The sequence below is a fragment of the Coccinella septempunctata genome, chromosome 6 (assembly GCF_907165205.1).
Source record: "Coccinella septempunctata chromosome 6, icCocSept1.1, whole genome shotgun sequence".
NCBI classification, from domain to species: domain Eukaryota; kingdom Metazoa; phylum Arthropoda; class Insecta; order Coleoptera; family Coccinellidae; genus Coccinella; species Coccinella septempunctata.
The window spans coordinates 18638815-18665652 of record NC_058194.1 but is presented as its reverse complement, the minus strand read 5'-3'; the positions used below and the strand labels follow the sequence as shown (position 1 = coordinate 18665652).

At 34.5% G+C, this 26838-nt stretch overlaps 1 protein-coding gene across 5 annotated transcripts in view; it reads left to right on the top strand.

The window, feature by feature from the left end:
• The first annotated feature begins 6205 nt into the window (after window positions 1–6205).
• Window positions 6206–26838, top strand: part of LOC123315201 (fasciclin-1) — a 92100-nt gene continuing 71467 nt past the window's right edge. For 3 of the 5 annotated variants that reach the window (XM_044900805.1, XM_044900802.1, XM_044900803.1), the window contains exon 1: window positions 6207–6443. In XM_044900805.1, coding sequence (XP_044756740.1) covers window positions 6324–6443 — 120 coding nt within the window. In that variant the 5' untranslated portion in view covers window positions 6207–6323. Of the gene's footprint in view, window positions 6444–26838 lie in introns of all 5 variants that reach the window. The other 2 variants (XM_044900804.1, XM_044900801.1) reach the window with 1 other exon arrangement.

Below are 26838 nucleotides of genomic sequence, written 5' to 3'. Positions count from 1 at the left end.
ATGATCTCTTCACAGTCTTCATCATCATCATCATCATACAGCCAATTTCATGTCCATTGTTGGACATAGGCCTCCTCCAAACGTCTCCAGTTCTCTCTGTCTCTGGCTGTTGCAATCCAATTTGTCGCTATCCTCTTTAGGTCATCCGTCCATCGAGTGGGAGGTCTGCCTCGGCTACGCTTATCAGCTCTTGGTCTCCACTCCAACAGTTTTTTGGTCTATCGCCCGTCACAGTCTTACTCGGCGTAAAAACGGGGTAGAAATGAATTAGGCAATAACAGCACTTCGACAACGAACACTGACGAACAGTTTCACATGCACATAGCGTGTATCTGCAATGTTTTCACATCATATATTCGACTTGTATTGGGGGATGATAACTCCGCCACCCTGATTCATTTGGGGGATTTTAGATTAATTGATTCCTTTTAATGACCTTTTGTCAAAATAATAATATCCTTCGAAACCACCCTGTAGTGAGATAGTTGAGACGAAAAACCATGATTAGATGTAATGAAACAATCGATCTTCAAACACCACACATAGAAGAAACATCTAAATAGATTCACACAAAACATGCCGGATCAAAATACAATATTGAATACGCGAAAATACCTGCTTCCTCATTTTTTAATAATCCAGGATATCTGGTTCTTCAATTTGGGAAAAAAAATAATGTGAATTTAATCTCAAATTCCATTAAAAAAAAGGTTGTCAGGGAAACAATCCATTCTAATCTAAAAACCTTTGCTCTTATTTTTCCTCCAATATTCCAACTTTGAAAGAATTAGGAAACAAGGAAACATCTTGACTTCAAGAGTCACTTTTGAATTTCGTAAAAGTCTACGAGACTTGAAGGCAAAGTTAATTCTTCTCCCTCTGGCAAGTTTCCACGAACTTGAAAATTCAAATTCATACCGGATCGTGAGCTTGTTATTTCTATTACGTCATCGTTGGAATTATACAGTTCATGCATGACGAATAAATCGATAATTTGGCCGAGCACAATGTCACCGTGAAAAAAGGTTTCGCAGTCCAAACACCGAAATGTAATATAAACCAGAATAGGGTTGGATGAAACAATCGTTGGGTGGTTCATTGATATTCGTTACGAATTTCGAGCTCACTGAATTGCGATTTGTGGTTTATTATTTCCGAGTGGCTGGCTTGAAATATAAAAACTCGGTTTTGACTTGAAAGTCAAGTTTTAAGAAAGAAGAAAGACCGACTTGAAAGACCGATTTTGCTTATTTCATGCGGATTACGAACACAGGCTTGACTTGGTCTTTAAGCTCCATCGAGATTTGAAGATCTTCATAACGATCTTTGCTGCCTAAAACAAAAAAATTTACGCATTTCCTAAGAGGATACATCAACGAATCAATTTCGGCCAATCAAGTGAGAATAAAACATTAACTGCCACTGCCAACTAAAATAAAAGTTCATTCTTCCTTCTAAAAAACGAATTGAAAATCCTCATTCTATGACGTATAGTTTTTAAGAAACGGAAATTTCAATTTTGAATTTCACAGTTTATTCATATCACAGTTGATTCACATTTTTGAGAAGATTGAAATATTTGAGAAATCTCCCGAATAAGACCAACGAAAAACTCGTTTGCAATAAAAAAAAATGGATCTCGATTGGAATATATTGCACAATTTCATTTCTAGTAATCTTGAATTATGACTCATGTTTTCATTTTTATTGTTTGTTAGAGGCTTTTCCATACATTTAGTGTTTTTCTGATTCAGTCTTTAACGTTCATTTTCTGCAGATTCCAAGTCCCAATAAATGTCCGGCGCATCCGTCTATTTGCAACTAATTAGCGACTCGAAATACAGCATTAGTATAAAATATAGAACCACGAAAAATACGATTTTTTTAAAAATTTTTCAAGCAAGTACAGTGAAGCATAATCTGATGCCATATTTTATCTTACTCCTGGTATTACCTGAAATACCCCAACTTTTCAATTTAAATGACATCCTTTATAGTTTTAAAAAATTCACTTCATTACTTCAAATCAACACGAACTAACAAGAAATTCCATAACATTTATTCTTAGGCTTAGATGGAAAAAATATATACTTATATTATGTATTACTTATACGTTGAGTAACCGGCGCATCCGTCTATTTGCAAAAAAAATCATTAATTGCTTGAAAATATATTTTATGATATTTTTCCAGTTGAATCAATAGAATAAAATATTCCAAAATTTCTTAAGAGGAAGTGGTTCAAACGTCCAGAGGAGTACATACCTACAATAAAGATTTGAATGTGGAAGGACTCTATCAAAAATTCCAACATTTTTATTATGATGATAAATGAATAGACTCCACAAAATCAAATGATAATTATTATCTTGCTTGAAGATCTACAGTAACTTGATCATCAATCACTTATTTTGAAGTGTACCTGTCCCAATGAATTCAAAATATATAAAAAAATCGACAGTCACTCACGAAAAATTTATTTGGTACTATTTAATCATAACTAACATTGCAACTTAATTTTGATGCAACTACGCTCTTAATTCAATAATACGTTCTGCTTAACCAATTAAAATTATCAATGTTTTTTAAAAATGGTTCTTCTTTTCTAGAGACAAGATCTCCACGAAATTTTCACATGTTTTAGTATCGATACAAACATGTGCAGAATCTCGTTGTGTAAGAGCCAAGCACTGGTTTTCATCCCGATCAGATATCTATTTATGGAAATATCGAAAAGAAATTTCTTTTCGAGGAGCCAAGGAGTAAAGGGTACATCGCGCATTGTTGTATTGTTCATCTTGACCAACAAGAACATCGACTCTCATGAATAATAAATAAGATGGAGAGCAGAAACCATGCCGACAAATTTTCCGGACAGTAAAGCCGGATAACGAATCCCTTTTTTTAGGACCTCCGATGAACGCATGCGAAAGTTGCTGCATGGGGAGCAACGATAATGTCAACTGGATCTCGGCTTGCGTTGACCTTTTGCCACTTTTCCGATGAATATTATGCGATATAAAATACGCAGCTTATGTTTATTCATATTTTGTATTCACATGCATGACCACCATCCCCCGATATTTATCGAACAATGATTTCAGATTTTGTTGTTATTTGTGATAACTTTTACATTATTTCGAACAGTATATGGAATTGAAAGTAGAAAAATGATTTATGATAAGAATATAATCGCCATAGTTCGAGGAAAATATGTTTTTTGAATCTCATAGTTGAAATCCATTGGAAATTGCCGCACTCAGATAATATATTCTTATGTCTCGTAAAAAGACAGACACATTTGTTCACACAATTCTAACAAATCTTCCATTAACTGCTATTGTCAGTAATATCTAATATCATCTCTTCGATGATGTATGGTCACTGACTTATGTAAATTTTTCCTTAAGGTTTCCCTCAGAAAGTATTTCTATTACTTGTTCTCCTTTTTTTGAAAATATAAATACTCCTTAAAATTCAAAACTCGCTTCTGGATCAATGCTAGACATGTGATAATTAGAAGTGAAACTATCTAGTAATGTAGTAATATACCTACGCCGCTTATGGCAAATACAAGGTACAGACCCTGACCTGTGCTCCTTCGTTCAACTCTTGAGCTACGCAGATACGGCAGCTCCAAATTTGCCGGACCTGTCTCACATGACCGATAGATCGATATGTTACGAATACCAATCAGTTTTATCTTTTTTTGATTATTTTTATTTCAGGCCTGAAAAGTGTATGGGTATCCCATTTTAGGCACTTTTTCAGGGTATCTTACTTTTACTTTTTACTTTTTCATGAAATTAAAAATGGCGCAAGCAGAATTTCGATAGCTCTTAAGGTTTTTGAGATATAGTGACACACAGTCGACTCGAAAAGTAACTCTGTATCATAGTTATCTTTAAACTAATCAAAGAATGTGAAACTAGTTATGATATTATAATATGACAATACTTTTCGTAGAATTCAGTGACTTGGTTAGTTTTTTTCCTAAAATTTTTTTAGTTTTTAATCAAATATATGTTTTTTTTTCAATGAATCACAGTTCATATATTTCTCGATATACATTAGGTTTGATGTGGGCTTTCCGAAAATATATTAATTGTATCATTGAGTATTACACCCACCTTTAATACTCCAATGATTGTATTCAATTATTCTTCAATCTTCAAAACAAGATCAGAATTTAAGGATTTTTTGAATTTTTCCATGTTACCTTTGTAAATATAATTCCAAAGCTTCTTGCGGATTTTCATTAGGTTGTATAAAACATATCATATCATTTCATTATTTTCGGAAACCGCCATTACAAATTAATTCAAATATTTTATATTGTGAATTATGAATAATAGAACAGCAGAAATGTTATATTGATAATCAGAACTGACAAGAGCTAGTGACGTTTTTGACATTTGACTTTTTGTTTCAAAATTAGCCATAGCCTACCTACTATAATAAGACAAAATAAATTTTTAGTGAAAAATCTGAATACTGAGCTTGTTATTGAAAATTATTGAACACAATTATTATATACAGGGTGTTCTCAAAGGTGAGGATTTTTTTTGACAGAAGGTGAAACTCATCAAAATAAGTCGTTTCACCAAAAATTGTCTATATAAAATATCCAAGATGGCTGAGATAGAACCTCTAGAAGTTTGACAAAATTTCATTGAATTTCAAATATGGGACTCCAGCTTCGGAAAAACGAAACAAAACATGAACATATGGCTATATGAATGGTTCAGTACCAAGTTCATCGGATTAAAGGCATCATGTCACTTGAGAGAATTATTTTTGTAGGGATCGCGCAATTTAGGGTGAAAAAAAATGTAGAAAATCGGGGCAGTGCTTATGTAGAAATGTTGAAAAAGTGATGTTTCCCCATTTCATTCCATATTTACGACGATTGTTGGAATGTTCGAAAAAGAAGATTGTGATGCCCATTGTAAAAAAATTCGTGAATAATTTCAATGAATTTTATTGGTGAGATTTTGAAGTAATATTTTTTTTCACACTTGTGTCCTAAGTCTCTTCTGTCAGTTGGTATCGAATTGAGGCATTTCATAAAATCGAGTAAATTACTAAAAAATAATGAGGAAAGTTCTGCAACCCTAAGTTTCCATTTTCATTACAACGTGAATATCGAACGTGCCAATATCCTAAACGAAACCACATTGCTTTGCAATAATTCACGGTCTAGGGTAGTATTAGGAACTATTTCAGTAATCATTTTCAATTTTTTTTCAACTTTGTCATTTTGAAAGTTTTGTATAGGTGATTTTTGGTGAAACGCTTCATTTTGACCAGTTCTATCTTCTGTTAAAGGCCTCACCTTTAAATACACCTTGTATTTTTCGGAATCCCACTTCTAATGAATATACCTTGAGAATAATATACGGAGTGTTCCATTAAAAAATATATGTTTGCTCTATAATAAAAAACTAACTACGTCACTATATTCTTCGACAAAATTCTATCAGAACTAGTTTTAACTTCTTCGAAAAGTTTAAATAATAACTGAGATACGAGAGGATCCTGAACAGTAATAATTTTCAATTCTACCTTGTATTTTAAAAACCAAAAGAGATATCAAACTCCTGCTTTCTCAATTTTTAATTCCAAAAAAAAGTAGTACACTACGCCTCACCTCAACCTTCTATCTTTAAAGATGAAAAAAATACCCCTTAAAAGTACCCAAAACGGGATACCTTGTACAATTTTGAAAAAGGGTAGTGTCTTTGCTCTCACAAAGGTTCAAGAGTGAGAACGTGGATGGTCCAATTATTATTGAATAATAATTAAATTCAATCAAATGTTCAAATTTCGAGTAGGAAAATCCAATTAAGTTTTATAACATTTAGAAAAAACATGCACTCTCTGGACTACCAGATGAATCCTCACGTATTTTTAAAAATTAATGTGGGTGAAATCGATTTTACTAAATTGGGAACCTGAAAGCATGTCCTGGATTACAACCAACAATCCTCACCCATTGATGACGTAAGTTGGAATATCCACAATGAAAATAGAACGATATCGACTAGTTCGGGGAGAACAACCCCATCCTGCCAGAGGACACGATATCGCCGCCGCACCGTTATTGCCGAAGACGCCAAATCAGCGCCGCGACGCCGCCAATCTGCCCCCTAACGCGTGCGCAGCGTCACCGCGGTCGGCGGTAGCACCTTTCTGCAATTCGACGAAGAGGGGATTCCTGATCTGGCGGATAGGTTTGAACGTAGTCGGCTTCCGAGGGCCCCCTAGTGCTTGTGAAAATTCGGTCAGCGAACTTCCGCGAAGTGTCAGAACAGGAGCGGAAAAATGTCTATATTCGCGAATTTGATTTTCGCCTGGTTTTTCGTTTTTCGGATCGGTGGTGCCAGTGCAGATACGCTCACGGAGGCTGAGCAGAGGATGGCCAGTGATTCCGATCTTTCAGAGGTAAATTTGTAACTTTGTTTATGCGCTTGTCGTCACGGTAACGGCCTTGTGGCGAAGGAAAATTTGAAAATTCGAAATTTTTCCACCTTGTCACATTTTAGTTACTTGCGTAAGTAAAAGGCAGTAAAAACATGTTGATGGTAGCTAAAGTCACCTTTGGTATTAAAAATAAATACAATAATAGATCGACATTCAAAATCGGCAAAAAAAAATTGACAGTGTGCGTACCACACTTGACCATGATTTTTCTCGGAAATCGGAAATTGTTACAGATTATTTTGTAGAAATCGGTAAAAAATTTGACTGCCAGTTCTACAACTACTCTTCCCAAACTCTGCTCTAATTTTGGTGAAACGAAATGAACATGTGGAAAATCATTTTTCCTGAACTTGGAAATAGTTTTTAATCTGGATTGGGTCATTGTTTTGAAGGAGGGAGGTTGAATGAAAAAATTGATACTCAGCATTTTTCCTGGGTAGGTACCTACCTAGACCATTTTTCGTGAATCGATCAACGTTCAAATCTATTCCCAAATTTTTTTTAGATAAGTAAGTTTTATTTTATTCTTCGATCAGAAAATTTTATTGATTTGCTATTTCACTATTTTGTATTTCAATAAAAATATGAAATATTCTTCATCTTTAAAATTGCATAATTCCTTCCTTACTTATGATATGGTGGTGGTACTGACAAATTGTGCGTTAGTGCATAATCATATTAAAATTACGTAATGTATGAAAATATCTCAAGACTTTTTGAGTTATTTTAATACGTCAATATACATTTGAGCAACAAACCATGATAATTCGAATAATGAAAGGTAATATAAACTCCTCAAGTAGAATTTTTTATAATTTCTGAGATTTTATTTTATTTCATCGATATCATAATAATTGGTTTAATTATTTTATTAATTGACTTGTCGTTGTTTCATACATCTCGTTTTGTTTCTCTAAAATTGGTTCACATCTTTTGTTGAATTGTGCAAAGTTATACAGGCTGTTAATGCATAATTCGTATGGCTCTTTCATTTAATTTTTTTTGAACGAAAATGAATTTTTTCGAGTAGCCCTACTTCCCTAAGAATAGAATACCTGAAAAGCACTTTTTGATTTTTTCTTAGAATACAGAAAACTGAAATTAAATCGAGCAGACATTCTGCGGGAGCGAGAAAGCCATCAAAACAAAGTTTGGTGGTGTTACCCTCTAATTGGATGGGATAGAAAAAGCCATTCCTACAATTAGTTTTTTTAAGAACTTTTTTTCGCCTGTTCATGTTATACCATTGAAAAATTAATTTTTCGTCGACCTAAACAAAAATTGACATTTTACATACTAATTTCCGAACGAAACGTCGATTATTTTTGAAGCCAAATGCTTTTAGACCGTGTTCACTTTTCGTCCTTTAACACTTATCATCCGCTCTGTTCCTCGCTTAGTCACAGATGCGAGATTCTCTATTTAATCAATTTCGACAGCTAGGATTTGATGAAAACAAAGGTGCCTGTTACAATAACTGTCATTTGCGCTTGTAAATTCATTCTTTACGAAATCTGCTACATTTTACGAATTAATTAAGAACGTGGTTCGAATATTAGTATTCATTATAACCAAGAAGGATAGTGATAGCTATGAATATGAGGATATGAGTAACACTCCTTCATAGATGAGGGAATTGGCTACTAAGGCCAGGTTGGATTTACAGTACTTACTTTCGCAAAGGTATGTGAGGTCGATGTCTGTGTCAATGTGTTGTACATTGTCTCGCCTGCTTGCTAGCCTCGACCACGCCTCGGCAATCAATTTGCAGACTCGACTGTAATAGACAGTTTTTCGTCATTGGTACATAAATAACTAATTTGGTAGCTTGATTCATTTTGAACAAATAAAAAAAGGGATCTCGTAATTTATTGCTGAAGGCAACGGTTTTTGAGAACAGAAAATAATTTATCAGCAGGTGAGTCGTATAGGCTTCGAACTTAAATTTACCTAATAGGCGCTGATATTATGCTGACATTGCCGACATTATAGGTAGAGGAACATCACCGAAATTTTATTTATTGCCTTCTCGGACCCATAGAATTTCTATTTAATTTCATTTCTATGAGTTTTCTGGTTTCTAAGAAGAAAAATAAACATTGTTTTTCAGGTGCCATTTTTAGGGGGCTTCGTCTAAGCAAGGGATGTAAAAAAAAATAATATGAAAGACGCAGTATGTGTGACTAATGGTTTGAAAGGGAAAATACTTCCGTAGTGAATTTATTGAGTTCATATACAACATTTGTGAGGATGGTGTCAATTGCGCTGAATACACCGCTGTCTTTGAGCCGTCGTATTTCCCCATTCATACCGCCGGTAATTTTCTTAAAAGACGGAAATTGGAATGTCTCCTTCTGATTCGTGAAACTCATGCCGCAGATGCTGAGAACAGATAACGTTTGAATCATATTTAATGAAAAATTTGGTGCTCCCACAAGAAAGATGAAAATGTTCATGTATAATAAGTTCTTCCATTGTTCATTGGGGAAAGAGAACCAGTTTTGGACTTGCGTTGGGTTGATTCGAGGATATTTTCATTGGGAGAATAATTTGTGAATTTGTATACAAGGATTTGAATAGATTCTTGAATTCCACAGCATAGAATTGAAAATAATTGTTATCACGGGATGCAATCTCTTTTTCTTTATATACTTATTGAACAAAGGCAGTACCTGTGATTTGTGTCCAATGGAAAATGAAATCTGGATAATAATGTCAAATAAATAAAAAGCTATAATTCAAAAGATTTTCGGAAATTGAACTTCGCCTGATGAAGGAGTCTGATATAGACTCGTTAACTTTATGTTACATAGGCAATTATAATTTTCTAAAGTTGAAGTTAAAGTTCCTTTTTTCAATTTATTGTCAGGCAATAAATTTTCTACTTGATTTGCACCTGACAAACTGGTGCAAGAATTTGAGTCGGATCGAATCGGTTATTTCAATTTTTTTATTGATTTTGTTCCAGAGACTGGGCGTGAAAACCCTAAAAAGTTTCAGAAGATTTTTGAAATTGCCAATTATGAAAAATTGCAACCAGAGAATTTATTGCTGAAATAGCTCAGAATGGTCCCAATATGACTATATATATATACAAGACTTTTTCCTTTGGTGGATTTGTTCATTAGTCCAAACTTTGTGTATTGCACATAAGAAAATTTTCTAGTGCTGCAGTGTGATTGAAAAAGACAAGTAGGGAGGATGATGATGCTATGACTGTGAAATCGATAGAACTGCTTGAATGTAGTAACAAGAGAATTGATGGAATTTTTTGTTGTTGATTTGTATTTTTCCTATTCTATTGCTATCTCTTCAGTTTAATGAAAATAATATAAAATTTCTTTTTTTGAGGACTCGCTTTGAGTGGACTGACAGTTTAGGGTTGAAATCGTTAGTTTTGACCTAGGGTACATGAGTTCTGATATTTTTCACCACAACTGTTCGAAATTGACCCATTTTTGAAAGTCAACGTTTTTGAAATGAAAAAAATTCACTTGATCCAATTCGACGCAGAATTCAATGCTCAACTACTCTAAAGACTTCACTTTTAACATTAATATGTATGTTATTATGGAAGATATTAAAAAAAAACTGGTGTTGAAACGAATATTCTTTTTTATTCTGAAAAATTGGTCATATTTCGAGGACCTGTATGAAGAGAACGTATAGTCCTGAATATCCGCATCTGGTATCATCAGAAGCAAACATGTATTTCGACCATTTTTTGGAAATTTTCAGTTCCACAGAAGATATGATTCTATGTTCCTGAGTGCACATTTTATGTGAATTATTGTAAAACGTGCTCGAATTCTTGTGAGGAGTTTTCCTCAAGGAAATGTAGAGATCTAGAGTGGATTGTGCATGAGGTGAATGAATCGCACAGTTGAAATCTTAACATCTACTTATAGGAACATGCTCGGAGAAAAATGACAATTTCCTGCCATGGCCACCTAATATGTATAAGATATTATGAGAGAAAGTTCAAAATTGGCTGCATTTCTCAAATAGTACTTACAAATGGTTAAATTATAGATTCTCATCTATATTGCAATATCGTGTTGGCAATTGTTCAATGATCTTTTGGATTCTGCCAGTGCAGATTGAGCACAGAAGAAGTGACAGTTTTTTCCTTTGAGAAATTGCATCTGAAATTATATCATTCGATTAATGGAGAATGAGGTGTTCGCTTCAGACAGTTTGAGGACTTTCGATTGATGAAACTCACCTATAACCAGCCAATATATCAATTTCGCAGCTAAGACTTGCCGAAGGTCGATTGATTAGTTTCCTCTGAAAATCAAGCCATAATGTCTTGTAGAGCATCAGTATTCAATCTAATTTCGGAAGACTTGGAACTGTTTCTCATAAATGAGCGAACTCCGTGTTCTCCGATATTCCTGATTCAATCCAACCTGAATAGATAGAGGAGCTCCGCCTATAATGAATTCATATTCGGTTGATTTGATTAGACCTCATTTCCGATTTGGGGCGAATCAGCCTCTTTGGCTCACATATATATTAGCCGAAAGCGAATTATCTCATTAAAAAGCGGGTTCAAAAGAAATGGAAGATATCTCTAAGAAATCTTCTTTGTTACTTTCAAAAGATTTTTCATAAAAACGCTTCTCTCAGATTGTCGAAAGAATGAACATGTCTTGTACTCCTCTGAATCATGGCGTAATTTTTTATATTCAATGAGAACAAACACTAATCAGAATCATGATTAATGAGCTGGAAAACATATAAGACAGAGAAGAACTAACAAAAAGTTCTTTCACCAATAATTCCTCAAGATTTTCAGTAACTATATTCTAAGTATATGAATAAAACTGGGATTTCGGAATTTATTTCATATAATAACATAAACTTATAATAACAAAAACAAAAACTCATCTTATTCAAATTTTGAACTGAATATCCATGCAAGAATTTAACTAACATAACTAAACAGATTATTCAATCAAATAAGAGAAAAAAATTATAGTAACCTAACTAACATTAACTAACTAACCTAACCTGACATCAGCACATCCAACCTTAAAATCACATTTACCAGCTATTCTAACCTGACCAAACCTAACCCAGATAAATGGATCATAACTACATACTATCAAACTCAAATAACGTAATCAACAAATAATTAAGAGAATAAATCGGACAACCTAACTAATCATGCCACCCTAACCTTGAATTTCGCGTTTTTAGAATAAAGTAGATAAGATTGGTGGACCTTAATTAAATTCATATGGATTATACTGAAAAAGTAAGCAAATTACAAATTACAAAATCATGAAACAACTTCACTACTTCACTTAAAGTTATCATATTTCTTCATTTTCGAATTAGTTGATCTTCGTTAATTTTTTTTAACGACACGGAATAAGAATTATCGATGACATTATATCTCAAATTTTGTATATTACCCTGTTCAATATTTTCACCAAATTGTATTTTCAACAACACAAATACAGGGTAACAGTACATTCTTGAGGTCGAAAGAGACACTTTTTTACCGAAAAGGCTCGGTTTAAAAGATACAGGCTGTTGAAAAACCATAAAAAATGTTATTTGTAGTTCTCACAAATGGTTTTATCGATTGAAATTAATTTCGTAATAGAGTTTTTCATTTAGAGAGAGAGAGAGAAATTAACTTTATTGATAATAAATAATCATCAAATGGCTATCGACCGAAGTCTTCCTGCCATTTTTTATTTATTTGCTTAATTTATTTCAAACATAAGATATCACCCACTTCTTCCAGTTGTCTCATTATGCCCATTACGTACCATGAAAATACCAAACATTCAAAGACTCCAACACTTGAAACTAAGTTGAACGACATCTAATTAATTTCTGGACGTTTTGTAAAGTAAAAGTATTGTTCATATTTTCTCGTATAATGCGCCGTTTTCGAGTATTTCAAAGATTAAAAAGTATCTGTGAAATTTGGAAAATTTGGTACTTTGGCTGAATACAACTTTGTTTAAATGGTTAACAGATGTGTAGTGTCACAGATTTAGCTACTTATTCTGAAGATAATTTTGTTCTTCTAGGGGTGGCACAGCTCATTATGCAAACTTAAAATGGCTATATCCTTTTATCAGGGCCGAATCGGAAAAAATGGTATAGGAAAAAAGTGTATCGTTCGACCTTAAGAATCTACTGTTGAAATATTTGTACGAGTCAAAGACTGACCCTTTATAGTAGTGACGTATCTATGTAAAGGATATAGTATTTTGGGTACATTATCTAATGATCACAACGAATTATTCTCATTCAATTTTTTTCTCATATTTCACGTTCTCGCTCAGGAAGTAATTTGGTAGTATTTCCTTCATTGTGTTCCACAGTGCATTCACAACACTGGAAATGACTTTTGCACGGTGTTGAAAACAGGAATTTGACACGAAACTATCGCTGAACTGATGAGGGAGAGCATGACTGGGAAACGGTACTGCGCTTCAAAGAACTGGTAACGCTTTTTCCGGTACAGTTTGCTAGGTGTCACTCTCGAATAGTGAAACAGACCGGTGAGTCCGGGAGAAACGAGGCATAACGAAGTGATAGTAGACAGCAGGCCTTATGCCATAATAAATGGATAATATCAATGGGGACAGCTTCGTGACTTTGGGTTTTGATTGATTATTCTTGTTATTAGTTTTAATCTACTTTGTTCAGTCGGCATCGTGGATAAATGGGAATTTTTCATCTTTTATGATAAAAAAAGAGGAAAAAGCTATGTAACTTCCATTCTGTGATTAAATTTTCTGCAGACTAATTAGTACAGGAGTAATAACGAAATGAACTGTTTCCGTTAACCTAGAATTTCTAATGAGAAAAGTTCACAGCTCAATAAGTTGCATATTGGTCAAAAAGCACTCTCGATATTGAACCAGAATATTTTCTTGTCACGACAGAAAATTAGACATGATGAGCCAGAGTAATATCTCTCAACTCGAGTTTTAATGCAGAAAAAAATATTTATTTTTTTCAGGAACCCGAGGAACTCGAAAAATATTCTATGAAATTCGTACTTTGGCTGAATGCAATAGTTCTTCTTCTTTTTCCTTTAAGTGTGTCTACGCCAACTCAAGCCATTCAGACGAATTTTCAGTATCACTGAATACTACTCATTCATAGGAACCCATAGGAGGTCGTCAATGATGTTGATAAAACTGACAACATCCTTAGGGGCCTTAGCCGTTACCTCGCGAGTATCCAGGACCGGTTTCCCCATATGAGTGGTTCTTAGGTCCTCCAGCTCTGGACACTTGCATACCATGTCTTCAGCTGGTTCTGCTTCTGATCCACAGAGCCTACAAATCTCATCTGCTGACTTACCCATACGATGCAAATGATATTTGTACCGACAGTGCCCTGTCAGCAGTCCCACTATCACCCGAAACTCAGCTCGTGACAGCTTTAGCAGTTTTCTGGTGTAGGTCGGTGAAATCATCACGAATTTCTTTGACTGAGTAAGTCCAGGAGTGTTTCTCCAGAGGGTTAATCTGTTGTTCAACTCCCCTTGTTGGACCGCTGCCTTCTATTGGTATTTTCTAAGCCCACAGAAAGGCTAAGGTCCAGCAGGTATTAACCCTGATGCTCTTTTTGCAAGTTCATCGGCTTTCTCGTTTCCTTCAACACCACAGTGCTCTGGTGCCCATAGTAGAGTCACTTTGTTGTCTCTGCCAAGTTGCTTTATGGTATTACGACACTCCCATGTCAGCAGAGATCTCTGGCAGTGTGATTCCAGGGACCTCAGCGTGGCCTGGCTGTCCGTGGTGATATAGATATGCGCACCTTTGAGGTTCATTTTAAGACACTCCTAGACACACCTAGACAGCCAATGTCTCGGTCTGTAAAATGGAGGGTTCACCTCCCAGGGCGTTGGAGATCCTCAGTTAAGGTCCATATACGCCAATGCCGGTGCCCCTTTTTGATTTTGATCCATCAGTAAACCACGTGGATGACTTTTTGTCCAAACGATTTACGAAACTTATTGCACTAGGACGGTCAGCTATGACCGTTTCAAAAGGCGTTTCGAAATCGAAAATGATTGGCATAACATCCGATGGTTTTGCCAAGAGGTTTGAATCCAATTGATTCAATAACCTCATATGTCCAACCCAGTTTCCGGGTAGGAGATTCCCGTTGAGGGATATTCTTATTGCTTCTAGCAGGCTACATTTCCTCATATGTAAGTGTAGGGGAGGCATATCAAGTAAGGCCTCGAGATTGCTACTAAGCAGATCTAGGCAATTCCAATACTCAATGGGATTATTTTACATATTTGTATAACTTGGTCAAGAAGAAAAATGATTGAACGTTCAGAGAAAATATCATTTATGAAATTAAATGAAAGGGTTATGTTTGAATCTGGCAAATCTTGTATCAAACGAAATAAAAAACGTCATAAAAAATGATCACATATTGGAGATGAATACAGGGCTAACATGGATGGTGGCAAGCTGAATTCATTATTATTATCGAAAATGAAATACAAATCGAGAGAAATTGAATATTCAATGTTTATCACCAACGGAATTGCGATAACTCATTCATTATTGTCACTACTTCGTCGACTAAATGGAATGAAGAAACTACGTTTATGCTTGTTTTCTAATATATTTCGAAGGCTTCAATGCTTGGAAAAACTTCAGCTTCAGGTTTCCAGGGGTGGCATAGCTCATTATGTAAACTTAAAATGGCTACTTATATCAAAGAGTAACAACTTGATACTCTTTGCTTATATCCTTTTATCTAGGCCGAATTGGCATAAATGGTTGGTGAAAAAGTGTTTCTTTTGAAGTCAAGAATCTGCTGTTGTCGAAGACTTACTCTCTATACTATCGTCTTAACTATTATTTTCACGAGAAACAAATAGAATAATCCGTGTGTCTGTCTACATCCATATACCAATGAGTAAGACTTGGAGCGTTTACCAATTTGAAACTCATCTCTTGTATAATATCCCTCTGATTACTCGATAATTATTGAGTTACGGATGGGTCTTCAAAGGGCTTGTTTATAGTTTCGAAACCGTAGCAATAATTCGAACTTTTGTTTTCATCATTGTGAGATAGGTGGAAATGTGAGATTCGAAGTTGCTGGATTATTGACATTCGCTTGTTTATGGGATTTTCAGCTCAAAGAGGATTTGCGCTGAATTGCGAATTAGATTGGTTTCAGTTCATACGAGAACATGAGGATGTTGTGGTTACATTAGAGGAAATCAATATCTTTCCATGGTTTTAATCCGTATAAAATGATCTATCTATGGAGTTTTTACTACGTAATTCCATCTATGGAATATAAAACCCTTTATGGAGGCCAATATCGGGTCACATGAACTTCAAAGAACAGAGTGGAAGATAATAATTGAGTACACCTTGTCAATGTTTCAAATGTAATTGGGAGATAATTCTATTTCTGAATTCTAATCTATTCCTACATTTTGCAGTGTACCCATCGTTCCAATTTTTTATTCCGATATACATATCTGAGAGAGTTTGTCTCTGTACATATGGGCGAGTTTTTGAAGAAATATTTATGAATTGAATATTTTTGTTTTTATTGAATTTATTTCATACTGGAGTATGGCGACTGCTCTGATATTCAAATGATTACTTGTGCCGAACATCGGTATGTGAAATCTATTTAAATAAATAACAGTATAAGTTGCTAGACAACCATTATGATTAAAGATTTATCAAGCGAAAATAGAACTACATCACTATCGTAGATTCGGGTGACTTGGGACGATTTTTGAATTCAACTTGTCATATTTTCAAAACGGTGACCTATTTTTATCTGAAAAAGGGGTTCGAATATGCTTAATGACTCAGACTATTGATGAGGATATATACCATGCTTTAGAATTCGGATATACATTTTGAAAAAAATTAAATATACTTACTTGTCCCAAGTCACATACCGATTTGGGAGGCTTGCGACACAAGTTGAAATCTATTGATTTCTCAACTCTCGAATGAAAAAGGTGACTTGGGATGGTGTATCGTTGTGAAAAATTAGAATTTGTGATTATATACTTGAAATTAGGTAAGGAAATTAAATGATAAGCCCCTATTACAGCGAAAGTAAATGTATATTGCAAATTAAATGTAAAAATACTAAACAAAACAAGGGTACTTTTATTTTTTTCATTATTCGGTGATTTCTTTGTTGAAATAACGTGAATAATAATATCCTGTGAAAAATCGGCATATTTCTTGTTTCCAATGCGCCGCTTGTAACTTGCATTGTCCCAAATCACCCTTTGAAACAACAAAATAAATGAATGAGATCTGTGTTGCCGTTTGATTTGAAAACAACCTTGTTTCATGACATATCTAATATCCAACATATCCAGAAAAAAAATTTCACTTGCACTCATGCACAAAGTGGAACACATGTACAGGACACTAGAAAGTATAAGGGCCATAAAAAACCCGCTTTTACTCTCCTGAATTCGTTAATTTTTCCTGTCAATTCGAACGCTTTGGTCACGGCAAACTCAACAGAAATTAATTGTTAAACTAACCGAAAAGACGCTACACAATCTTATAAGTTAGTCCCTTCACTCATATATGGTAAGAAACAAAGAAAACTGCAAGGGGGGTAATTGTCCCAAATCACAGGACTATCCCAAGTCACCCGAATCTGCCGATACATGAACAGAAGAAAAACGGATAAATAATGTACTATTCATACAACTTTAGAATCTTTCTTGAAGTTACTAAACGAAAGTCAAGAATTAAGGACCACCGACTAGAATTTCACATAAAAACTACTTACCCAAAAAAACTTTTTATGGATAATGCCTTCTTGCAGTAGAATAAAGAACGACCCTCTTTTTCAAAAATTCTAACAGTATTTTCGACAAAAACACTATATTCTTTATGGCTTTCCGTATCTTGTATCTCAGAAAGAAAATAACAGGGTTGGGCATAAATCTGTAATCAAGTTAATAATTTTTCAACCAATAACTCAAAATGAAAACACTGAAAGCCATCATCTGATCCATTACACTCATTTTTTGGCAACAAAATTGAGAGTTTTTCTTCAACCCCTTAGCCGCAACCCTATCCAACACATATATCATGTGTGGGCTCGTTGTAAAGCTGAGGGAAAATGAAATCTCACCTTAAGCCACCATCCCATTTTGTGTTTTTCCTGAGAACCACAAAATTAAAAGAATGGATGATATTGGGATTCCATTTTTCGTGAGATTTTCAACGATCTCACACATATGCTTCCATTTGAAAAATCGAAGTTTGATGGTGTTGCTGTTAAGAAAAATTGTCAGTTTCATTTCCAGAATATTAAATTGAAATCATACGGGTTTCAGAGTATTCATTTTGTATTATCGGTTGATGAAATATTCATTTTAGTCCAGACTCAACCTTGTTTTCAGAATAATCGTTGATACTTAGCGAAAATTCATCTGCATACGAAGTTAGGTAGTGTTTTTTCAGTTCTGCAAAAGTGTAATAAGTTATCTGGTCCTTCAATACCTAAAAATAGAAAAAATTATACAAATATCTAGTCCAGAAATATTTGTGCGGCGTCTCAGTGCGTTGGTTATCCTTTCAGAGGGGATGTAAAGATGACCAAACAAACTAACTGACTTCCAAATTTATAATTTCATTGAGAATACTGACATTCCCTTGATTGCCCCCAAGTCAACATCACCTTTAAACGAACATAAGAAATGTATTATGTTGTGACTGTGACCAGTAGACAATAAAGCGCTACCCAATTACGTAAACATAATGCCTATTCATCATTTTACCACCCTCGAAGCTTGCGACCACTTCTGGAAAAAGTAATGACTATCGGTTTTTCCCTAACAACTATGAAATGAGGTAGCACGAGTTGGTGCGGGCAGGTGTTGAACCGACCCCATTCAATCTAGGGGAGCAGACGTCCGCTTTTCGAAAAAAAGTATCTGACTCATTCCTAATGTAATCATGCAACGCGATCTGTATCGTGCTTGGGATCTATTGATTTAACAACGTTACTATTCGAATTGAAAACTAGACGAAGCCTTGTTGGAATAACGGTATCGGTATGGTATTGTTTGATTGGAAGCCTCTCAATAGAATCGATATTGAATTCATTGAAATTTGTTCTTTTGAAAGAGCATCAGTTAGAAGCTCAATCAATACGGAAATTGAATATATATAGGAGGAAAAAAGCAGATTCCGGGAGATTTTTTATTTGGAATTCGTACGTACTGAGTCCACTGGAAATAGTTTGAAAAACGAGAGATGAAATGATGAATCATTTTATACTTCATTCAAACTTTGGACTAATGATAATAAAAACGTTTTTAGATAAGTAATCCTTTACATTTATAAAATGCAGTAAGAAATAAACAACTACTATCTAGTGGGTAACTGTAGGTAAACTAATAGACAGAACAAAATTGTACGATTAAGAATGGTTCATATAAATATAAGTGAAAATCTTACTGATGATTGGTGTTAAGGTGTTTTTTGTGGACTCATGAAGATGTGTACAATATTTTTTTCCTTTTCGAGATGAAGACGACATTATTCAACCCATAGTAACTAGAGTTCGTTGACATTTATCCATTCAGTGCATGGGTCATTGTAAAGATATCGCTATTTTAAGTTTATATAATGAGCTATTAGTTGGGGAGCCGACGATGCTAAATCGGGATTAACTCGAGCGTTGTGGAGACCTAGTGGATTTTGAAGATTAGATAGTAGAAAGAAAAAAAAGTTCTATGATGTAGAGTCATTCGGGGTAACTGAGCGCAGAGGGTAAGTGTGCGCACTGCGCAGTGCGTATATCTCTACTATGAATATGAAATGTTTGAAAGAGGGCTGAGGGCTCCATTTGGGTGAAGCAGAGGCGCAGAATCGCCAAATTAGTTGCGACGTTTCGTTAACCTTTTATTTGCAATCAATAGAATTTACTACATAGTTCTCTTGTTAATTTTTAGCATCTCTCCAAATTCTCCAGGTCCAAGTTCCGAGTCCGATAGTGTTAAACAATATTTTATTCGATCATGCGCATATTAATCTAAATATATAATAAAAATTTGTAGGTTCGGTTAGCTGCATAACTTTGTAAGAACAAGTTCACAATTTGGCTTACTATGAGAAAGTGTGCGCGGATAAGTGTGCGCATATATTCATTATATAGGCATCAGTTCAGTGAGGAATAAATGACGACATTGTTGATTTTCTTGCTTGAAACTCGATCAATATTGTCCTATTTGTTCAGAAAAATATGAAGAGCTAGTAAGAGAGGAATGTATCAAGTGTTGTGTTTACCAGGAATGGTGGCACGAACACTAATGCACTGCTTATAAAAAGGCGCTTCTGTATTGACAATGAACAGCATTTCCCTAATATTGTACCATTTTGATGCCATCATTTTGTAATCTGTTTGGTTTGTGTGACTTTCACCATCGAATTTTTTTTTAAGAAAAAAAAATTTTTGTTCTTTTGCTTTTTAATGTTTTTTCATAGATTAGAAAATGCTCTATCTTATGAATATATTTCAATTTTCCTAGGTACAAAATTTGAAATAGGGTATGGTTTGAAAGGCAGAAGTGCGCACAGTTGCCCCGAATGACTCTATGCACTTTCATCTGTGGGGAAAGCGTCTACAAGTTTTCATAGATGTGAAAAAATCGTCAGGTGTACATATTCGAGGGTGTCAGATTAAAATACTGTATATGTCCTACGCGTCTCTGATAATAAATTCGTGTTAATCTGACAGTTTGCGTGGTGGGACTGGCCGTACGAAAGAGTTGAAAATGGTAAAAAAAAAAGGTAAGATTTTTAGAGGATATGTTAATTGTAGGAAGCTACTTTTCAAAGGAGTGACAATTCGGACATGACGCAAAGTCGCAGGTGTACTTTGAAAATGCAAAAAAAAATCGTCATTTGTACGATCGAGCGTACCAGATTTTCATAGAGAAGGTTAATCTCGGTGTTGCAGACGTGTTGACCTATTAATCTAACAGATGATAAAAAGGCATTTTTTGTCAAATATCTCCCTTCCTGTACCTCTAATCGTTTCTGTATTCATTATGGAAATTGAAGATAATAAGATCCTATACAATTTTTGTATGAAGCAATTTAACATACTCTTTTCGTGTTAGAGTGCGATAAGGGCGAGGAGCTTAGCCACACATGCGATAGGCCAAGGTCAAAGTAGAAACCCAGTCTAATGTACATTCATCGCCATATATCTCAAAAACGTTCAAACGTAGAAAAAATTGCTTCGGACAAAATTTGTAGAAAATGTTATGCTTTACAACTTTTATAATGAATATGAAAACAAGCCCAGGAGAGGAGATAATTCAAAGCAAAACTGATTTTTGTGATCTTTATGACCAATTTCTATTGTTTCGGCTTGTTGAAACTGTCAGATTATATTTTTTCAATTATTCTTGAATCATTAGCTTCAAATTAAAAAAAAACAATGCGCTCGAGAATGCACACGTGACGTTTTTTCTGCAAGTTTGGAGCCCTCAAACACATTTTCGTCACGCTTAAATTGTCTGATCAAGAGAATATATACTTTTCAACATGTTATTAACCACATATATCTTAATCTGATACGCTCGATTATGTACAATTATCGTTTTTTTTTACTATTCTGAGAGAGATTTTTTTTTTTTTTTGAATCAGTAAAGCGATTCTTTTTCTTTCTTTCCTACAACCCAATCAAAAATATCGAGTATCTAATTTTTCGAGGTCGATTACGTATTCCCTTGTACATATCAGTAGGCCGTTCACGATGACATTGGTGCACTAATAATTCCACATTTTACACCGACCATCATCCAGAAGGGAGACACGCTACGGTACAATCAAGGACGCCATCGTTTGTCGTTTCGACATAAGCAGCTCTTCCTGGTTGAATTGTTCTAATGCAGAGTGACATGATGTAGAGCTGCGTAATTTCGAATTCACTGGAGCAGATAAATATGCCGGTTGAGTTTGGGACTAGCTGTGTATATCCAAGTGTTCCAACAGTTGAGGAAGTACGTATTCGTATAAACATCAGCGTTTGCTTGATTATATGTTCCGTCTCTATATCAATCTGCTTATGTTCTGTCGATGCAGGAAACGGTGAAACCGCTGAAGTATTGTTTCCTGAAATTGTAGTTTCTACGTTTTGATTCCATCACGAGATTATAATTCATTATGTCGGTGTACATATGGACCGCAAATATTTCTATGAGATATACAGGATGGGTTTTTACCTAGGTGATCTCGAGAACTATAGCAGCTGGAAGAAAACAGATGAGATATTTTCGAGCTCTCTTTTCTTTTTTTCAAAATTTGAAAATAGAACTGGCGTATCATTTCTAGATTTTCAGTTATGAACAAAAATTGGGAAATTGTCATTTTCAATAATGCTGAATAAGAAATAGATGCACTTTTCTTGCAGGAAAAGTGATCCGACAACAATCGGTGCCTCTAACACAGCCTTCTAGAGTAAAGTCTCTATAAATGGCTGAGCCTCTAGATCTCTAGATTGTCATAACAATTTTCGAGTATTTGAAGCAAGCGAGTAATTCAACAGAATTGAAAATGGCAATTTCTCAATTCTTGTTCGTAGTATCGTCCGATTCTCCGTTTTTGAGTTATTAGCAAAAAATGAGATTTGGACGATTTGGACGATTTCGAAAAGTTCTCATAACTTTTTTATCTTTGAAGTAACACATCTGAAACTAAAACCGTCTTAGGCAGTTTTAAACGTAGAATCTACTGACAAAATTTTTTTTCCTTTCAAAAATAACAAATTCAATAATAGTTTGCCTTTAAAAAAACGAGAGTTCGCCTAATGATTCGAAATGAAGAAATATTTTGAGTGGATTCTACGTAAAGTGCCTGTAGAAGATTCACGTTTCAGATCTGTAACTTCAAAGGCAAAAAAGTTATGAGAACTTTTCGAAATAGTCAAAATCTCATTTTTTGCTAATAACAAAAACCGGAGAATCGTAGGAGGCTACGGTTTTGAGCATTCTTCGTTTCTCTGAAAAAGAGCTCGGAAATATGTCATTCGTTTTCTTCTAGCTTCTGTTGTTCTCGAGATCCCCTCAGTAAACAACGAATTTCGCCCACCCAGTACATTTCTATTTCTTTTTTTCTGATATTCTCGAAAAGTCTTGCAGGGAAAGATGTACATACCTGTATTATTTTTTACTTATTTCGGTTCATTTCACATGTAGAAGTAAGACCTGGGTTTCTGATCTTAATTCTAGATGGGCAATATTTCAGAAAAAAAAAAGTCTAAAAGGCGGGAGAAAGCAACCCCCAAATTGACCTGAGAGAGATACGAGCCCCCAAAATAAGTGCGTCCATATTTGAAGGGTACAGGGAAAAAACCATCAATGTCAATTTTTGTCTGAAAATGAGTTTACACACAATTCAATTCAGAATGAAGTGTAGTATCTTATGGTATAATAAAACAGGCATGAAACTAGTTCAGTCATACGTTAAATCGCTGCCGAAGATTTACCCCACAGGGAAAGAATTAACGATGTCGATCAATACACGGAAAGAAAAATCTGAGTCATTTCATGTAATGCACTCATTTTATGTATAATATCATTAATTATGATCATTTCCGAGAACAATTATATTCAATTTGTCATATTTCAAATAATATGAACGGATTTTGAAGTTGAAAACTCGTTTTTCTCAGCTAAAAGGAAAATTGACATCGATGGTTGTTTCCTTGTACCCTTCATTTGAAATGCATTTTCAAAATTTTTTTACATTCAACTGTCCCTTACCCTGTCAATATTTAATATTTATATTTTTAAAATGTGATGCACTTCTACTCAAAAGCATGAACTTGAAAACAAAATAAATACAAAATTAGTGAAAAATTAATTAATTATGTGGTGAATTTTACTTACATATTTTTTGCAAATTTTCAGTTGCAAAGATTGAATTTTTAATGAATAATAATTGGGTGAAAATATATTACATAGTTTTCTTTGAAGTTTCCGCTTTCTATCGCAGGTAAAATGATAAACGTAACGGAAATTCCTACAAGCATTTTTTTTCATTTTAAATAGAAAGCTGAAATTAAACTGAAAACTTGGTGAAATTTATTGATACGAATTCGATTATGTATTTTCATCCAATATTTAGAACATCAGCCAGTATTTGAAAAAGTAATATTTCCTCGTTCATATTATACTTAGTTCTTTGGTGTACCTACAGAGTTGGGGTAAAGTATGGAAAAAAATAATTATTTTTGAAACTGAAATGTCGATATTCATGACTTTTTTCAGGCAAGTACAATGATGAATAAAGCATCTGGTGCCATATTATTCGTTCCTCTTATGCTTCCGGTTTCACCGGAAATACTACCAAATTTTTCAATTGAAATACAATACACAATATACAGAATAAGTTGAGTGGATATAATTTGCAAGAAGTGAAATGCATTATTTACAGTTTCCTACAGAACGTCCGAACGTCGACTTATACCATGGGTTAGTGCCAAATTTGTTCTAAAAATTTCAGGTGGTTTCTCCTGGACAATTTCAATATATTGTTTGATAGCCAGTTCGTAGCGCACTGTTTTTCAAATTGTTTTTATTAAGTATTCAGGAAACTTGAATGGTGAGGTTTTTCGGAATCTGCAAATATAAACAGCGTGTCTCATTTGCTGCCGGAAACAGAGTAAAAACGTAAAATACGCTGTTAGGTGGGTCATTGTATTTTCCTGCAAGGTATCATAAATATTGCGTTTTTTCACGATATTGCTTACATACTATCCAAATTCTGTATAGGACAGAATGTTATGTAATTTACTTGGACCCATCTGTCATGTTCATTACAACTAATCAACAATTTGGCCACATCTCTCCTATTTCAGCCTGAATCATCCCAATACCAAAATGTGCTAAGCGCCGCTGAACGAACGAAGTTCGAGACTCATCAATTAATAAATAGATAAATAAAATATTCTCCACAGAGACACGTCTCCCTTTCAAACTTTCTGTTCTGAATTGTTTAATTTCTTAATTATCCAATTTCGACCAGCATTCTATCCTTATGTAATGACTCCTTGATGTGTTGAATTGAGTGTATGAAAGTGTATAATATAATGATGTGTTAGCTCCATAGAATTAGAATCGTCTCCAGCAAGCAGGGCATCGTGACATCGAATTCGTTCTAGTTGGTTAGCGTTCTGAAAGCACCATTAAATTTACTTAATTTTGACTTTTATTGAAATTGGAAATTTCCATTAGAGCGTTACCTTACTCGACCTGTTATTATTAAAGTTTGATATTACTTTCCTAGTTGGAATAATGAAATTCTGAAAACTTATAGTTCTCAATTGAAGAAATATCCTGGAATCGGAAATTATCTGAATCATAAGATATGGAAGAAAACTGAAAACATAGAACTGCAAATCTTGTGAAAAAAATTTGATAAGAATGTTTGTTTCACTCTACTCATTGTATACCGTCTACAGATATTTAACGGATGTGAAACTGGCCAAACACATTGAACAGTGAGTTTCAAGGAAAAAATTTCTCTCTTCGCTAAAGATGCGTAGAGGAAGGAATTGTTTTCGAGTTGCTCACGAGAGGCCTATGTATATAAATGTGAAGAAAAAGTAATGTTAAGTCAGAAAATATTTCACATCGATGAGGTCCAATGAGCCAGAAACGTCTGTGAATGTTTTTCATAAATAAAAATACAATTTTTTTGTTGTTTTCACTCTTTGAAATAAACTTTTTGACAATGTTGAAAATATGAAAATAAAGAAATAGTTTTCTTCTAATTATAATAAGAATATCAAAATGGCAAAAGTTCAAAATGGTTTCCATAAACTTGTATTACATCCAAAACACTATATTAAATTGACAATTGACAATATCATTTCAATTGTTATCGTTAAAAATATTCAAAATATCAAATTGACAATAGAAAGGCCTCGCAACTCAGTTGGTGACACATTTTTAAATGTGAATAATAAAGTCTTGTGTAAAATTAACAAAATCTGTATGAACAGTTTTTGTTGAAAGAAATCAACAAATAAAAATTCCAAATGGAAATTTTAACCATATCTTTCGATTTCACTACTAGCTGTAGTATATGTATATGACTACAATAAATACTAGAAATTTAACGGAAGTTACCCTCCAATCATGATATATTCAGATGCATACTATCGCTAAATCGAACTAGCCAACGCCCATCACTCAGGTTGTCGAAAAAAAGACCGTCTCTAGGAGGAAGAATAGATGCTCATTTTGGTTTCGATCTTATTCTTTCTCGCCAAAGCAACACTATAACAATAATACTCAAAGCATCGATGGAAGAAGATACGTACAAGTATAGAGGAATCAAACAGTCTAGACGAATCAATCAAACCCAGATGAAGAAAAAGAATTGACGGAGGAGTTCAATCGAAGAGTAAGAAAGATAATGAGAACTACTAGTCTAAAAAGCAAGAATCTGACCAAAGAATAATAAATTCCTTCGTTTGCTCAGCACAAAGCTGCTTATTCGGTATCATATCCTAGACCACCACTGATTTAGCAGCCTTACAGAGAAAAATAAGACCAATGCTGACCAAACATTATGAACTTATCCCTAAAAGCTCAATAGATAATGGAAACTAGTCTAAACAGCAAGAACATGACCAAAACACTTTATACCTACACTTGCTCAGCACTGAGCTACTCAGTCGATTTCATCTCTTGGATCACCGCCGTCTCAGGAGATTGAAGGATTGCTTCATCATATCTTCTTCGAGAAGTTTGTAATGCTGACAATTCTACTCCCAAAGCTGTGCTTGAAGCACACTTAGAAATCGTGGAACACTCTGCAGAAAGCAAAATGCAGAAACTGATTTGCAAACCTTTATACATGGGAGACACCAGAACGAGGTCAACCATGATTACGTCAACATAATGAACTACTGGTTGACTTCCTACATGTTGTTTCCCGAGACAAAGGGCTTCATCATCGCCATCCAAGATCAAGTTATTCCAACAAGATTCATATACTCGTATATGAAATATGGTATATCGCCAAGGATACTTCAATAGCGTACGATAGCTATTCGTTATAGCTCAGCACCACATGAAACCATCCATCACATCACCGGGGATGCAGGCACGTGGTGCAAGAATCGACATGATGCTGTTGGTAAAATTTTACATTAAGAATTGGCAATAAAATTTCAACTTTTGAGCCCACAAAAGCTCTACTGAGATCGCACGGTTCTCACAGACCGAAACATAACACCTGACCTCATATAACTGAAAAAAGATGAGGTTAAAGCACTACTCATCAACGCAGCAGGCCAATGACAACAACCTGCTAGATTT